The 15,407-nt window shown below is 47.4% G+C and overlaps 3 protein-coding genes and 1 long non-coding RNA gene across 4 annotated transcripts in view; 2 read left to right on the top strand and 2 right to left on the bottom strand.

Annotated features, from left to right (window-relative positions):
* Positions 1-11,046, top strand: part of STEEP1 (STING1 ER exit protein 1) — a 90,151-nt gene extending 79,105 nt beyond the window's left edge. Inside the window, exon 9 of the transcript XR_014258557.1 lies at positions 7,192-11,046. The gene's annotated coding sequence lies outside the window, so the exon portion shown is untranslated. The remainder of the gene's footprint in view (positions 1-7,191) is intronic.
* The window catches only part of LOC309652119, a 424,346-nt gene that overhangs the window by 263,621 nt on the left and 145,318 nt on the right, over positions 1-15,407 (bottom strand). The gene's annotated exons all lie outside the window — the stretch shown is intronic.
* Positions 10,830-13,681, bottom strand: SLC25A5 (solute carrier family 25 member 5). Its single transcript, XM_082445590.1, has 4 exons — positions 13,547-13,681; positions 12,015-12,501; positions 11,643-11,783; positions 10,830-11,248 (listed from the first exon to the last, which is right to left on the bottom strand). Exons 1-4 carry the CDS (start codon positions 13,655-13,657, stop codon positions 11,091-11,093), a joined length of 897 nt encoding a protein of 298 aa, XP_082301716.1. The 5' UTR covers positions 13,658-13,681; the 3' UTR covers positions 10,830-11,090.
* Positions 13,856-15,407, top strand: part of LOC309652060 (A-kinase anchor protein 17B-like) — a 148,740-nt gene continuing 147,188 nt past the window's right edge. The window contains exon 1 of the mRNA XM_082445499.1: positions 13,856-14,004. The gene's annotated coding sequence lies outside the window, so the exon portion shown is untranslated. The remainder of the gene's footprint in view (positions 14,005-15,407) is intronic.

Below are 15,407 nucleotides of genomic sequence, written 5' to 3'. Positions count from 1 at the left end.
GTGATTTCTGGAGTCATTCATTCGACACTTACCATCTGGATAACTCAAGTGTCTGGACAAGTCACTTGGCACATGCCAGACCTTCTTGTATCCTTAACTTCCATGTTTATGTATGGATCTTGTAACCTTGAGTTAACTGTTCACCTCATCACCTGGGAAACATTTTCATCCTCCTCGAGATGCATTTACCCGAGTGCCTACTACGTATTTTTAGCAGTGGAAAAAGTGATGAACCTTTGTGGAGCCTCTTCGATTCAACAAAAAGCTTTCATAAATATTTTATCATTTGATTGTCACAAAACACTACCACTTCCACTTAATTTTTTTGACTTAAAAATGTAATATAAATTACTCAATAAACAAATATATTCTTCTCATGAAAATGGAAACATTATAGGTCTGGCTACAGTAGACGTTGATCACCCCTACTCCACCCCACTCCAGACCCTCTTAGAGATACGTTATGAAGACACTGAGGCTCGGAGAGGCAACACGATGTGCCCAAGGTCACGCAGCTAGCATGTGGGAATTTTCTGACTCTCCATCTCTTGTTTCCATTTTTCCACGCTGCCTCCCATGAGGGCAAGCACCCTGTTTATATCTGTGTCCTGGGTGCCCAGCACAGGACTCTGCACTGAAGCCCGGGCTCGGCAAATGTTTCCATGTCCGTGGGCTTCCCTGCAGACAGGCTTCCTCTGCACAAGGCACTGCCTCTGGAGGTGGGCTATACCAGTCCCACCCGGTTAGTGAACGCTCAGGTGTCAAGGGAGGCCATGCAGGCATCCCGCTAGGCGCCTCTTCTGCCAACCCTGGGCTCTGTGACATCAGGGACCCTGAGAGTCTCCCTGGGGAGTCATTACAGCGGGACCTCGTAGAGGCAAGTCAAGTGTTCGCTGGGCACTCGCTATGTGGCTACCGGTGCGCCAGGGGCCGCGTGTGGTGCGGGGGAGAAATACAAGGTATGATATGTTGTGAAGCCAAGACTTCCCAATACATCTGACACAGCGAACCAGCCAGCACATATCCGAGTTCTAAATTATGCAAGCGCGGATGATGCTTTAGGGGATCAGGGGAGGAAGACTGTGGTCGCAGTGGTCAGAGCAGGCTTCTTGGAGGAGGTGGGCTGGCCCGAGATGGTTGGAGAGCTGCCTGCGTTTAGGGCGCCGCACTCCCAGCCGCCGGGCAGCAGCGCCGGGCCGAGCAGAGAAGCAGCGCGCCCTCTGCAGGCAGCTGCGAGGAGGCGGCTGAGCCCTGCGAGGCGAGTTCGCCATTGGCGGCGGCGGCTGCGCGGCGGGTCTCCTAGCCTGTATCTCTCATCCAGCCTTGCGCTTCCAGCGGCTTTCAGTCGCCATCATGCCCACAGCAGCCGCGTTTTCCCCTCAGGGTGTGCCCGGCCCTCCTCTCTCCTAGGTAGTTGCCTTCAGTCGCCCCCGTGGCGGGAGGGGACATCTCCCTCTGCTACTCTTCCCCCACTCCCCGTCCGCAGCAAAGACTATTGTAGCTAACATGCCGAGAGCGCCCCCTACAACGTTTCCCTTGAAAAAACCAGCACCTCAAGGGACGAGGCTGGCGGTCTCCAGAGAGCCCCGCCGTCATTTAACACTTAAGCACATACTCTGTGCCAAGCTCTGTTCCATGCGCCTCGCAAGTACTGACTCATTTAATCCGCACTACAGTGCTCTTTTTGACCCCATTTTACAGCTGAGCAAGCTGAGGCACTGAGAACTTAGCACCTTGTCCACCGCCTGGCCTCACAGCTGGAAAGAGGCAGAGCCATCTTCTAACCACTACACCAAGGCCTCTCCTGATGCTGCAGACCACTCTCCTTCATCGGATCTCCCTGGTCATTTTCCAGGAACCACATAATCCTGCAGTGCTTCCTGGCCCTCTCTTAAGTGGGGGGCCTCTGCTTTCAGGGTTTTCAGCTGCAGGTGCTATATATATATATGGCTTGCCTCAGTTATCCACATCTGGAAAATGGTAATCATAGCACCTGCATCATAAAGCAGCTGAAAGGATTAAATGAGAGAATCCATACACAATTAGAAGAGTGTCTGGCCCACAATAAAAAGCTCTAGAAATGACAATGGGTGAGCAATAAGAGAGCAAATCCCTGGGGGCTTCCCACCCACCTTCAAGAGAGAGAGAGCAAACCCACTTGCCTTCAGAGCAGATCAAAGAGGGTCACATTCACTCTAGGGTTCTCATCGGCTTTCTGTGGCTGGGTCTGTCTTAGAGGCTGGGAACATCAGGCCCAGGCACAGGAGTATGTCTGGCCTAATCAGCCCTAATAAGTCACGTGGGTGTGCAGTCGGTACAGCTCTGATGGCAGCGTCCTCAGGTGCCCCAGTAACATGCCTATTCCTCTCCCCTTGGAGTGGCCTGAGTCATCTTGTGTGACAGTCAGTGTTCAGCATTGTCACCATCACAACCAGATACCCATCAAGCACTTACTATATGGAGGGATCCGTGTTTGGGGTTCGTGATTGAATAGGCAGCATATGTCCACAGGTTGCTAGGAGGACTTGCTGTGGAGTCACACCTATTTTTCACACAGATTTGGGGAGGGGGGTTTCTAAGACCCTGGCTCTAGCATGGACAGTATAGCAGCAGTATGGGAACCCGGTGATTTCCAAACCCCTGCTATATCCAGAGCCTCCCTCTAAGCCCAGGAGCTGGGCAAACAATAGATGCCAATCAAGAAGGCCCTGTGCAATTTATTACTGCAGAGTTGTTCCCAGGGAGCAAGATGCTGGATCCAGCCAATATTCACTCCTGCGGGAGCACAGTTTACATGTTCATTCATTCATCCTCTCATTCATTTCTCCCTCCAATGGACATTTACCACACATCCGCTCTGTATTAAGTTCTCTGCTCCATGTTAGGAATGTAAAGAGGAACAAGACAGCCCCTAATGGAGACAGACAAGTAAATACTTAGTCATCATACAATGACACAAACATTATAATTCATTTGCTTAATAATTTCTTGAATAACTACTATGTGCCGGGCACTGTTCTAGGCACTGGGGATACAACCATGAATTGAACAGACAAAATTCCTTGGCTCATGGAGCTGACATAAGTAGACTACTTTAGCAGTTCAAAGGAAAGGGCAGCGAGCACTGGCTAGTGGAGTCTGGGAAGGCTTGCAGAAAAAGGCGTGATGGCACCTGGGTCCTGAAGGACCGTGCCTTGACAGAGAGGTAGGGAAGGGCAGGTGGGCCAGGGCAGGGGGCGGGGGGTAACTGCGGACAAAACCCGCCTGCCATTCTAGTAAACAAAGAATGTTGCTCGCCATCAGGCCAGAAGCCACTGCAGCTGCACCCCCAGCCCAACACGGCGCACCCTGAGGGGAATTCAGAAAGGAGAAAAACAGGATACTGGCTATAGATAGTTAAGATGCATATCTAAGGAATGATTTCAATAAGCCCAGATTCTTGCATCTTCCCATACATAGAAAAGCGCTAAAATCATTAACTTGAGGTGCATGTTTTTGTGATTAGCAGTAATCTTTTGATGTTCGACCACAGTTTTTTTTCCAGCAAAAACTCCTATATATCCTGGCTCCTCCCTTGCCTCTTTGGAACAGTTCCTCAGAGCTCTCTGAGCTGTCTGAGAGGCTGTCTCCCCGGATGCAGTCCTCAGTAAGGTCCCCGAATAAAACATAACTCACAACTGTTAGGTTGAGCGTTTTTCTGTAGTCCACATAATAGTACAGCAAAGCTTAGAAATATGAACGTGAATGCCTGGTGAGGCAATGGCAAGCAGCTTGGTTTGGGACTTTGGAGCATGAGCAGAAGTAGCAGGACAAGAGGCACAAGTTACTGTCTCTCCATAGCTGGTGCAATCAGCTAAAACAGACCAACGCCCGGGTGTCAGCATTTTGCTGAGATGGCCCCTCCCAACCCCTAACCCTGGCAAGAGGTGAGGGGGCGCCAAACACCAAGTGGTCATGTGGTTGTGTTAGTTGGGTTGGGCCTTACCCAATGGCCCAATAACCCAATAACCCCAGCCTCAGGCAAATAACATCAGAAGGGGGCTCAGCGTTCCTTGCTAAGAGCCTCCTTTTAAAAGGAGGGTCTGGGGGCTTCCCTGGTGGTGCAGTGGTTAAGAATCTGCCTGCCACTACAGGGGACACGGGTTCGAGCCCTGGTCCGGGAAGATCCCACATGCCATGGAACGACTAAGCCCATGAGCCACAACCACTGAGCCTATGCGCCACAACTACTGAGCCCGTGTGCCACAACTACTGAGCCCGTGTGCCACAACTACTGAGCCCGCATGCCACAACTACTGAAGCCTGCGCGCCTAGAGCCCGTGCTCTGCAACAAGAGAAGCCCGCACACCCCACAAAGAGTAGCCCCCTCTCGCCGCAACTAGAGAAAGCCCATGCACAGCAACGAAGACCCAACGCAGCCAAAAATAAAATGAATAAAATAAATAAATTTAAAAGGAGGGTCTGTCCTGAAAAAGCTAGGGAAACTTGAATAAAATCAAATGTAGCTTTAGGTTCAAGTAATTATTCTTAAACAATAATTCTTAAATTGGCTGGAATAGTAAATAACCCATACTCTAAAAATGAACTCTGTAAACAGTGCTTTGGTTATCACAATTTCTATTTAATTGAATATTTGTCAGGTGGATTTTGTCTATTGTTGAAACTAGCCAGCTTTCATATTTTAATATATTTTATGACTGAAAATAAGTAGTTGGACAGGATAGCCTTGAAGTTCTCTTTGAAAGTCAAGGACAGTTCAGAGTACGTTACCTTACCTCTTTAAGCCTCAGTTTCATCAGCTGTAAAATGGAGCTAATAACAATACCTACCTCTCAGGGCTGTTGAGAGGGTCAGGAGAGTTAATCCATGCGAAGTGCTTAGCACAACATTGACATATAGGAGGTCAAGATAATTAGCTATGATCCTGATTCTGTAGTTTTAGAGAAATCATGGTATTTGGTTGTATCGATTGTTTAATCAGCAGAAGCAAGCTTAACAATCCAATGTGTCTAGATCTAGAAATTCTGAAAAGGGCCACAGTCCTCGGTAGAAGACTTAAGAAATGATATTGTATCTGATTCTGTAAAAAAAAATATATATGTGTGTGTGTATAACTGAATCACTTTACTGTACACCTGAAACTAACACAACACTGTAAATCAACTACATTTCAATAAAAATTTTAAAAAAAGAAACCAAACGGTATTGTAACCCAAACAAGAAAAGTTGATTCCCAATCTTCCTGGTGGACAAACTGAGGCACTAACCCATGATGAGGTGTGATGTGACCCAAGACAGACAGAGAAACATGGAGCTGAAGTGGGATTACAATTTCAATGGCCAAACTCGAGCTTTTAAATCCTAATTGGCAAACAGCATGCTTTTACCCAGAAGTGCAAGCACTTTTACCCCCTGACCTTCACTTCTAGGGTAAGCCCACTACAAGGCTCAAATTTCGTAACAAAGGGACTCCTGATTCCTGAACTTAATTGCAAGAGTGAAAGAAGATCTTTTGCTTCCAAAGGTCTTGGTGTGTTGCCTCTCCCCAGCAGCTTCTTTCCCTAGGGAGTCACGTCATAGACTTGGGTAATCAGGCCGGGACCTCATGGATTCCTTGAAATACTACAAGAGCAAAGGGAACCCCGGTGATCACATAGTGCCCCTGGGCCAGCAGGGCAGTGGGGTCTGGGTATGAGACAGGATGGATTTATTTTTGGCCTTTGCTCCCTTGAATAGTCAGTGTTGTAAAATAAGTGCTCTAACTTAGAGTTCAGGATTACCACTATAACCATGTTTCTATTCAGTCCACTCCAAGTGTCCTTTTCTTTCTTTACAACCTTTTCTTTGTTCATGTGTGTGTGTGTGTGTGTGTGTGTGTGTGATTCACTGTCTATAGGACATGTGGCATTTTCTTGAGACTGTTTCAGAAATCTGTAGGTCAGGGATAAATCCATTACATCAGTCTCCCATGAATGAAACAAAAATCATTTAAAGCATTCCAATAAAACAATAACAGTCATAATAATAGCAAAACTGTGTAAAGCAGGTGCCCACATTGTTCTAAGCACTTTACACATATTAACCTTGCTAATCGTCACACTATTCCTATGAGGTAAGTACTGTTGTTATCCACTAATGGCAGATGGGGAAACTGAGGCACGAAGCAGTTAAGTAAAAATTGGATAGCTGTGGGGAAGTCCCTGGAAGTCCAGTGGTTAGGACTCTGTGCTTCCACTGCAGGGAGCACGGGTTTGATCCCTGGTCGGGGAACTAAGATCCTGCATGCTGAGTGGTAAGGCCAAAAAAAAAAAAAATTGCACAGCTGTCAAGTGAGAAAGTTTGGTATTTGAAAATGAGACCTCTAGTCCAAAAGAGTCTCATGAGCGAGTCCTGAGTGGGAAGATGGGGAGCAGTGGGGAGACCAGGTGACAAGGAAGTCCCAGACCTGGGTGACGCCTGTGCCTGATGTACAGGGCTGCCTCCAGATTCCTTTATCTATTCCAGCTCCACCAGCAGGAATAGATGCAGGTTTTGTGGGGATATCAGTTTATATAATTATATATAATCTGGGTGCCCTCTTTTAAAAAACACGAACATATCTTTTGAACATTTTACAAAACCAGATGACCAAATGAATATGTTGCCACGGTGCCTCCCAGGGCTGGAAAGGGGCCCGTGCAAGGGGCGGCTCCGAGGCTGAGGCACCATTAGGTTCGCGGCATGTCTCTCTGCCATGAGGGGGTACATTTGCTCCTCGCCCAGCAGGGCCTTGGAAGCTCATTTAGATGGAAGACTTTCCCTTTTCACTCCCAAACACGAGGCCCTCAGAAGTTGATCTGTCAAGAGTGGTCTAGCACAGACTTTGCCCTGGTTATGTCTTTATGGCCACAACTATCTCTGCTGTGGGAGTGAAAACATTAGGGACGGTGAAACATGTCGGGAGATTAGATCCCACAAGTTCCCTGAAATCTCAACAGTGCTAAATTTCCTCCCTGCGTTACAAAAGTCACACAAGGAAACGAAATCCCAGGATGGACGCTCACCATCAAAATGAGACCCCTCCTCGACTGACAGTCATGGAAAAACCATGGATTAATACTCTTTTCATGTCACTCAGTTGTGTCTCCGAAGAGGGAACAGTGAAAATACTGCCCAGTCTGTCACTTGAACATTGTTTATATTTGTTGCCAGGATACCGAAGGCTCTTTTAAGCCTTTGGCTAAGAAGAACACCATGCATCTGAACTTGTTCACCTGCACTTAAAGCAAATAATGGCTGAAATGATGGGAAAGCTTCTCCAAACATTTTGAGTGGACTGCAAGGCATTTTTGTGTGTGTCCAGAAATTGTAGCATCCAATATTTGTTGTTCCAATAAATCTCCACCTGCATACCGAAGTGCACATTACACATAATAAAATGAGGCTCTGAAAAGACTGAAGTTAATTATTTTGAGGTAAATCAGACCACCTTTGACCCAAACTCTGAGCTGTAATTTTGTTGCTCAGCTTCTTGGTCCCGAAATTAATGTAAATCTTTACAATCGTAATTTTATTTGCCAACGCCAACCCTCCCACACAGTCTGCAAATGACTGTTCTGAGTCAGAGACTATTCACTTACGACTGTGTTAGATATTTCAAAATGTTCTCGGGAAGGATTCAATCACCTAATCCCAGTCCTTTCACAGATTCTGCTTTATGTAAAAATGATGGACCCAGAGAACATCTAAACTGGAAGGACTTTAGAGGAGAAATTAAGGTTGTGATGTGAAAAGTGACTTGCCCCCGGGTCACTCAGCGACAAAAGCTAAAAGCGCAAAGGAAAGTACTGAGTTCCTTTTAAGGTTTTAATAAAGGGTCACACTTAGAAATCCTTGCTCAGGGTCCAGAAGCGACCCTTTCCCTACCCTCCTGCCTCTGACAGCGTCTGAGTCCTCATGCCCACAGTCTGACACCGGTCTAAAAGAATCATGCCATTTTGAATCCAAGCAGTCAGAATATGATTCAGATAAAAACAAATCAGCTACTCTTACAACAAGATGCATTACATTTTTTTTTTTGGATGGATAGACAAGAAACTGTTCATAATGGTTACTTTTGAGGAGGGGGATTAGGGATGGGAGAGGGAGGACAGGGAAATGTTTGCTTTTCATTTTATATCTTTTCTTTACTGTTCAACTTTGATGACCATGTACAGATATTAACTGTGTTGAAAACCTAAAAAACAAATTAGAAATACTATGCTCACGAACTTCACAGGAGAAATGAAATTTACCACAGGAACACGGACGCTTGAAAATCTAGCATCCGGTACAGCAATACTTTAAGATTTTTTCTACTGGAGTGTCCATAATGGCAGAGAAGGCTGAAAGGTTTCCCCCTGGGGTCTGAGGGCAGTGCCAGAAATGGTCCTCTATACACAAGAACTCTCTTTGCAGCTTTAAAACACATTCAAATTGTGCAATAGACTCTCTAACATATCCGCATCTCTTTTAATACAAAAATAATGGCTTAAATGACTTACCATCCACGACAACTGCCCCTGTGGGGAGACACCCCTGGTTTCTTTCTCCAGCGGTTGGAGCACCCGGAGCACACTGCCTTCAGTGACTGAGCGGAGTGGCCCCTGGAATGGGGAGCACGGCTGTGTGCGAGCTGACCTGTATTCTGGCTCTCTCACCTGGAATCAGGCTTCACGGATGCTGTTAGGCTTTGAATAGTAACAAAACAACGGCATAAATTAGGGGGTTGCTAAGATTGTGTACCATCAATGTTCGCATGAGCATAATGGACATAATGAATTCTATAGCACTATCCTGCACAGCTTGGAGAGATTAAAACCACTTTGTCTTTAAATTAAATTTCAAAAATCATTGAACAACAAGAATAGAAAGAGAGAGAGAAAAAAAAACACCTCATCTGTCAGCCACCCAATTGTAGGAAGCACCACTTCTTTCTTTCTGATCATTAATGCTCGGTCCTAGGTTTATTTTAATAGCTGCCAGCTCAGTGAGTCCACATCCATTGTAATAACCATAAAGGGGGCTTGGGTTCTCTTGTATTGTGGTTTGCAGCCCTAAGTGGAGAGCCTCTTATCCCCTTTCAGGAACAAATTCTCTGAAAAAGACCTAAGCTGAAGTTTATTTTATATAAATTCTGCAAAAAATAGTATGTGTAGGCTGTTGCAGAGAAAGAAAAGTGGATTTGAATTCATTTTTAAGTAGTTCTCTGCTTGGGCAGATCTTCATTCAACAAAATGGGTGTCTGATTATGAAAAACTCACATCAGAGTGCTTACTAGATGCCGGGCGCCATATTGATTGCTCTACATGCTTTATGTTACTTAACCCTCACTCCCAACACCCCTAGGAAATATGGCTAGCACTATTAAATCCCCACTTTACAGGTGAGGAAACTGAGACCCAGGATAAGTGACTCGCCCAAGGCCATACAGCTAAATCAGCAGCAGAGCCAGGATTCAAATCTAGGTACTTCCGATTCTGGAGTCCCTGAAATCTTAACTGTCTTTTAATGATTATCACAGTTGCCATTTATAGAGTATTTATTATGTATGTTCTATGGTAGGTGCTTTGCATAAATTCTTTAATCCTTGAAACAATCCTCGGAGGCAGGCATTATTATTATTCTCATTTTATAGATGAGGAAAACTGGGGCTTAGAGAAATTAAGTAACTTACCCAACAGCAGAGTAAGTGGCAGAATCCAGGCCTGATGCCTGGATTTTTTAACAACTTTATTACCACACCTTTTACATGTAACCACTGTATATATTTAAGGTATACAACTTGACGATTCGATATGTATACACTGTGAAGAGTTCTCAACAACTAAGCTATACAATTAAGGTGCTTGGCCAGGGGGCACATAACAAACTCTACGATCCCCTGGGCACCAATGCCTGTGATGCAGACCCTGTCTGTGAGTGGCACTTAAACATGCCAGTGTGTGAGATGTTCCTCAGGAATGTTTTACCTGTGCACGTGGACCACCTATCACTTTCTACTTTGAAATGTTGTGGCTTGACAGCCATGGTGCTTTATTCTTCATACAAATCTCATGTTACAGGTAAGATCCACTGGATTTCTGAGGCCTTATCAAGAGCTACAGAAATTGCAAACACACATGGATCCCAAGTAAGGGTTTATCCAAAAAAAAAACAAATGTCCTCCATTGACTAGGCTTATTTGCATGTTAGGCAAGATGCAGATGCTCCATCTCCTCTTTGTAAAATGAGTTTTGAGGTCGTGGCAGCTCTCTCCGTAATCTTTAACAGCACTGCCATCTCAGCACCGCGTAACTATGCCAGCTCTAATCCTCTGCTTTGAACAGGATTAAATTAAAATGACTTGAGACAGGTGAAGATAGATGAGGGAAAGCAACTGGACAAAAGTTGCTAGCTGTTACCACCTTATATTTTACAATACTTCTGTTGAAATGAGGTGAAATTCATAGAACCACCATTCTAAAGTGAACAATTCAGCTTATATTTCTTGATTAATAACCACAAGATAGGAAAGGTGGGTACATAGTACTTTTTAGAGAAAGCTCATCAGCTATGACTGTCCGCAGGCAATGGACCAATGGTTTTTTGGATGCTTTGGGTCTGAATTTCACTTTGCTAATGTATTGGGAATGTTGATGGGTCACACGACTGAGCTATTCTTTGCTAAGTGGATGGCTGAAGGTTGGTTTTAGAAGCTCTTCATCTCAGGAGATACTGTAGCATTTATTAAACATGTAGCATTTTACTCAAACGTAGCACTTACTAAATTATAAAATGTACTTTTATATGAAAATAAACCACAAACAAAATTATATTTCAGGTATTTTTTATTTCTTCAAATTTGTTATTTTATCAGGAGTGACTAAAATAAAAAACATAATTGGGTCCCATCATCGTCATGGAAATGGCTTTAAGAGAAAACTGGTCAGGTGAATATTATTGCTTCCCATTTTCAACCAGTAAATAGTTGCCATTGATAAATAGACAGCCAACAGTCTGTCAGGAATGCTCAAGATATGTTATATAATACAACATGCCTGTTCACAGAAGAAGAAAAACTAGGAAATAACTTATGTGAACTTCTTGATTTCATCATACAAGACAAGCACAAAAGCACCACCCATGCCTCTGAGGACATTGGACCACGCGCCCTTGAAAAAGGCTTTGCCTCCTTCGTCACGAGCAATCTTCCTCCAGCAGTCAAGTGTGCCTGTGTACATGATATCCGCTGCAAAGGACAAAGACAAGGAGCTGGTGACCTGAGGCTGATGAAAAATCCTTAGGTTTAACTAGACTAAACCAGAGCCCCACCTCTAAGAGCTAATGTCAGTTTTTAAAAATCCAACACTGACACATTAGTGTGGGCAATACTGAAATCTTAATCTGGTGACTAGAGAACAACAGAGATACGTAGATTACCCGCTGGTCTTAACCTCTAATACCATGGAAGCCTCTTGGGCATAAGCACCCAAAGGGCCCACTCAAAGGCAACTGTGCAGTAGACACAGACCAACCAACCCCATCTGCGATCTCAACAGATTGCCATTTTCAAAGACAGGCATGGCTAGTTTGTGCCCATGCTCCATGCCCACATCTTCGTCTTCTGCTCAAGCGGAACTTACTTCCTTTGCGCCCTGACTGCATCATCATGCGGCGACGCACTGTGTCAAATGGATAGGAAGTCAACCCAGCCACCGCTGTGACGGACTGTGCGATCATCCAGCTGATGAAGATATGCGTATTCTTGGGATCTGGAAGCATTCCTGAGGATAGGAAAGAGACACTTTTACCAGAAAGCGGAGTCCTCCTGACTCATTGTCTGCCACGTCCCCTCATCCCCAACATCTCATCTGTACACAAAGGGCTGTACTGGGTGACCTTGGCTTCCTTCAGCAATTACAAAGAAATCTCTGGCTCCTGGAAAATTAGGATGGCACGACGATCTTATAAATGATCTCATGAGAACACAGTTTTGAAGCACACAGCAAACTTACCCTTCGCAGTGTCATAGATACCGAAGTAGGCAGCTCGGTAGATGATAATACCCTGCACAGACACGTTAAAGCCTTGGTACAGGCCCTTAATCCCGTCAGATTTGTAGATCTTAACCAGGCAGTCACCAAGGCCTCTGAATTCCCTTTCAGCTCCAGCTTTGCCCACATCGGCTGCTAGACGAGTACGGGCAAAGTCAAGAGGGTACACAAAACACAACGATGTGGCCCCAGCGGCACCACCTGATGCCAGATTCCCTGCGAAGTAGCGCCAAAACTGGGTCCTCTTGTCCACACCACCCAGGAAGATCTGCTTGTATTTATCTTTGAAGGCAAAGTTGAGAGCCTGGGTGGGGAAGTATCTGATGACATTGGCCAGGTTACCACGCCAGAAGGACAGGACTCCCTGCTCCTTGGGGATACGAACCACGCAGTCTATGATGCCCTTGTATTGCTTATCTGCAGTGATTTGCTTGCTGGCATGCTGCACCTGACAGACAAGGAGAAGGCCAACAGGGAGAGTTATAACCACGGAGGAGGGAAAAAGGAAGAGAATATATCATCTCAATGGACACCCTTAAGGTTAGCTGGCTCCCGCTTTCCCCAAATCTAGTCTTCTATGTCACACAGGCTGGACATCCCCCCCACCCCGCAAACCTCTGACGCTGTCACAGGTGGAAGAGGTGATCTGCACCCTTAGAAGCATTAAGCCTCCATCCCTTTGGGTGGGGAGGAGGCACCCTCAAGCGGACCCGTGACCTTTAGGCCTGGGAGAAAAGTCATTACCTCAGACCCAGGTTCAGAAGCATCAGGGCGAGGCTCACGTCGGGCGCAGTCACCTTGGTGACCGTGGCCTACGCCTCAGGGTCCCCGGAGCGGCTTCCCTCCCGCTCTGGCCCCCCTCCTCTCCTGGAGGTGACCCGTGGGCCACCACCCCTACGCCCGTGCAGGCGCGCCCTCTAGAGCCAGAGCGGGAGAGCGCGCCGCGCAGGACGCCAGGCCGCGGGGACGCGCCGGCGGCTGCGCGGGGGAGGACGCAGAAGGGACACGCGCTTCCCGGCGCCGGCTTCCGGCCCGGCTAGATCGGAGCGCGGCGGCCGGCTGCGAGGCAGCTCCACCGGCCGCACGGCCTCCACGGGGCTGCTATCTCCTTGCCGCGACCTTGAGGTCTTCGGTAAGGGCAGGTGTTCCTCTTTTCAGTGCCGGCTTGCAGGCTTAGCCCTTGACCTCCAGGCCCGGGAGCCAGTCACCCCCGGGCTGTCCCATCCGAATTCGCTGCCTCCGGGATGCCCAGGCCCTGGGCTTCCTCCCCCGACCCTCCGCCCCTGACCCTTTCCTAGATCCTGAACTTCAGGTCACTAAAGCATCTCCCTCAAGTCTGCCTTTTGGTCCGACCCTGCGGCCACCCCTGCTCCCACGCTGCCACTTCCCTGGACTGGTCCGGAGGGTTCGTTCTCCCCAGGCCCTGGGGCACCGCTTCCCGCGCGACCCCCTCCCCCCACTTCCTGATCGGGCTCTCGGATTCCGGGACGTACCTGCAGCAGCAGCTTGACCCGCTCGATGGGCGCTACGGCGGTCTTGGAGATGGCCGCGGCCACTCCACCTGCCAGGAAGTCCTTGGCGAAGGACACGGCGGCATCTGTCATGTTGGAAGGAAAGAGGAGGCGGGCGACTGCGGGAACAGCGAGAAACCGGCTTGGACTCCGGGGCTCTGGGGCGGAGCGAAGCAAATGGCCGATTTATATAGGGGAGGCCGGCGCCCGGGCGGCCGGCGTCGGGGGCGGGCGCCGGGGCCGCTGAATGGCTCAGCGCGCGGAGGGAGGAGCCGTGGAGTCGGGCACCGGCCGCCCTCGGCGTCGCCCCGGCTCGCCCGCAGCGCCTGACCCGGCCCGAGGAAGGGGCGGCCCCAGAGAGTACCCGGCCCGGACGCGGGACCCTGGGGGAGGCCTGGGGGCGCAGAGGGAGCGAGAGGTCACGACGCGCCCGGACAAGGGTGAGGCGCGATATTTAAGGGGACTCCAAAGAACAGACAAACATCCCTCTCCCAAACTTGGTAGTCAAGACAAATAATATTTAATGCAATATTTTAAAAAAAGATTCGTGTAGGCAAAGTATGGCGCTCTGGCCGGTCGCCTGTTTTTGTAAATAAAGTTTACTTGGAGCCCCAGGGCTGGAATGAGGGTGAGGCAAGTGAGGCAGGACCCTACAAGTGCAAGATGGGAGCCTGTCTTTATTATAAATTTCGAAACGTTGTTCATCATGGATTTTTGTATTCCTTTTGATATTTAAAAATAGTGCATTAAAATAATCATTCGTCTTGATTACTGAGCTGTTTAGCTCCCGCTTACATTTGGTGCCAAGGCAAGTGCCTCACTGTTCTCACCCTAGACCTAGCACTGCCCTGGAGCTTGACGGGTGAAGCTATAGAGGAAACTGGGGAACAGCAGAGCTGGGACACTGTCAGCGTGCCCCGGACCCCGGTTTGCAAATGCAGTTTAACAGAGATCTTGCCGGGAATTGGCAGAGGAGAGTCCAAAGAACTCGGTAGGGGGTGGGGAAATTATTTTAGCCAGAAGCCAAAGATAGAGGTTATACCGTTAAGGTTAAGAGGTCGTGTGAATTAGATTGGTATTTGGGGTCCTGGACCCCAGGTAAAGTGCTCTTGAATTGAGTAGATTCCTGAACTCCAGAAAGGTTTAGAGGAATCAGTAGAACTAGATTGACACCCATTGTGTCAAGGGACAAGTGCTTACTGAGTCCCTTAATCTCTGCACTGGGGGAGCATTTGCCACACATGTCCTTAAAAACCTACTTGTTAGCTTGAGTGCACTCCCTCAGATTCAGAACAGGAGCTGAGAGTGTCATCACAAATCCTGTGTAAGTAATGACAACCATGTTTATAAAAGTAAGGATAACTGTTGAAAACTCCAACTGCAGCTGAGCCCTAGGTACCCAGCACACTGGAAACATAGGTGGCATACCCCTCACTTTACTATCTTGCCCTCTCCCACCTTCTCCAGATCTGCCCGTTAAAGGACCCAATTCTAGGATTCCTCCAGGAATGTCAGGTCCTTCCTCTAAGTATACTTTGCAATTTCTTAGTCTTCCCAAGAACCCCAGCAATCTGAAGTGTTGAGCACACACAGCAAGTGTTCAAAGAAGAGAAATTTTCACTCCAGCTTTGTTGATCCTGGGGGCTATCTTTGACCTGTATTCTCGAGAGGCCGCTATGCTCTTGTTAGCTGATTATAATAGAAATGCAGCTGGATACAGAAATGACCTTGCTGTGCAATTTCAGTGACAGAGTGTGTTCTCTGAAAGCGGTAGCCAATCCTCTACCTCTACTGGTGAGAGAATGAACAGCTAAAACAAAAAATCTCTGGAGCATTTTGTTTA

This window comes from Balaenoptera physalus (genome assembly GCF_965194825.1).
Source record: "Balaenoptera physalus genome assembly, chromosome: X".
In the NCBI taxonomy this organism is placed as follows: domain Eukaryota; kingdom Metazoa; phylum Chordata; class Mammalia; order Artiodactyla; family Balaenopteridae; genus Balaenoptera; species Balaenoptera physalus.
Note: the sequence above shows the minus strand (reverse complement) of the source record. Positions and strands in the feature narration are given on the sequence as shown.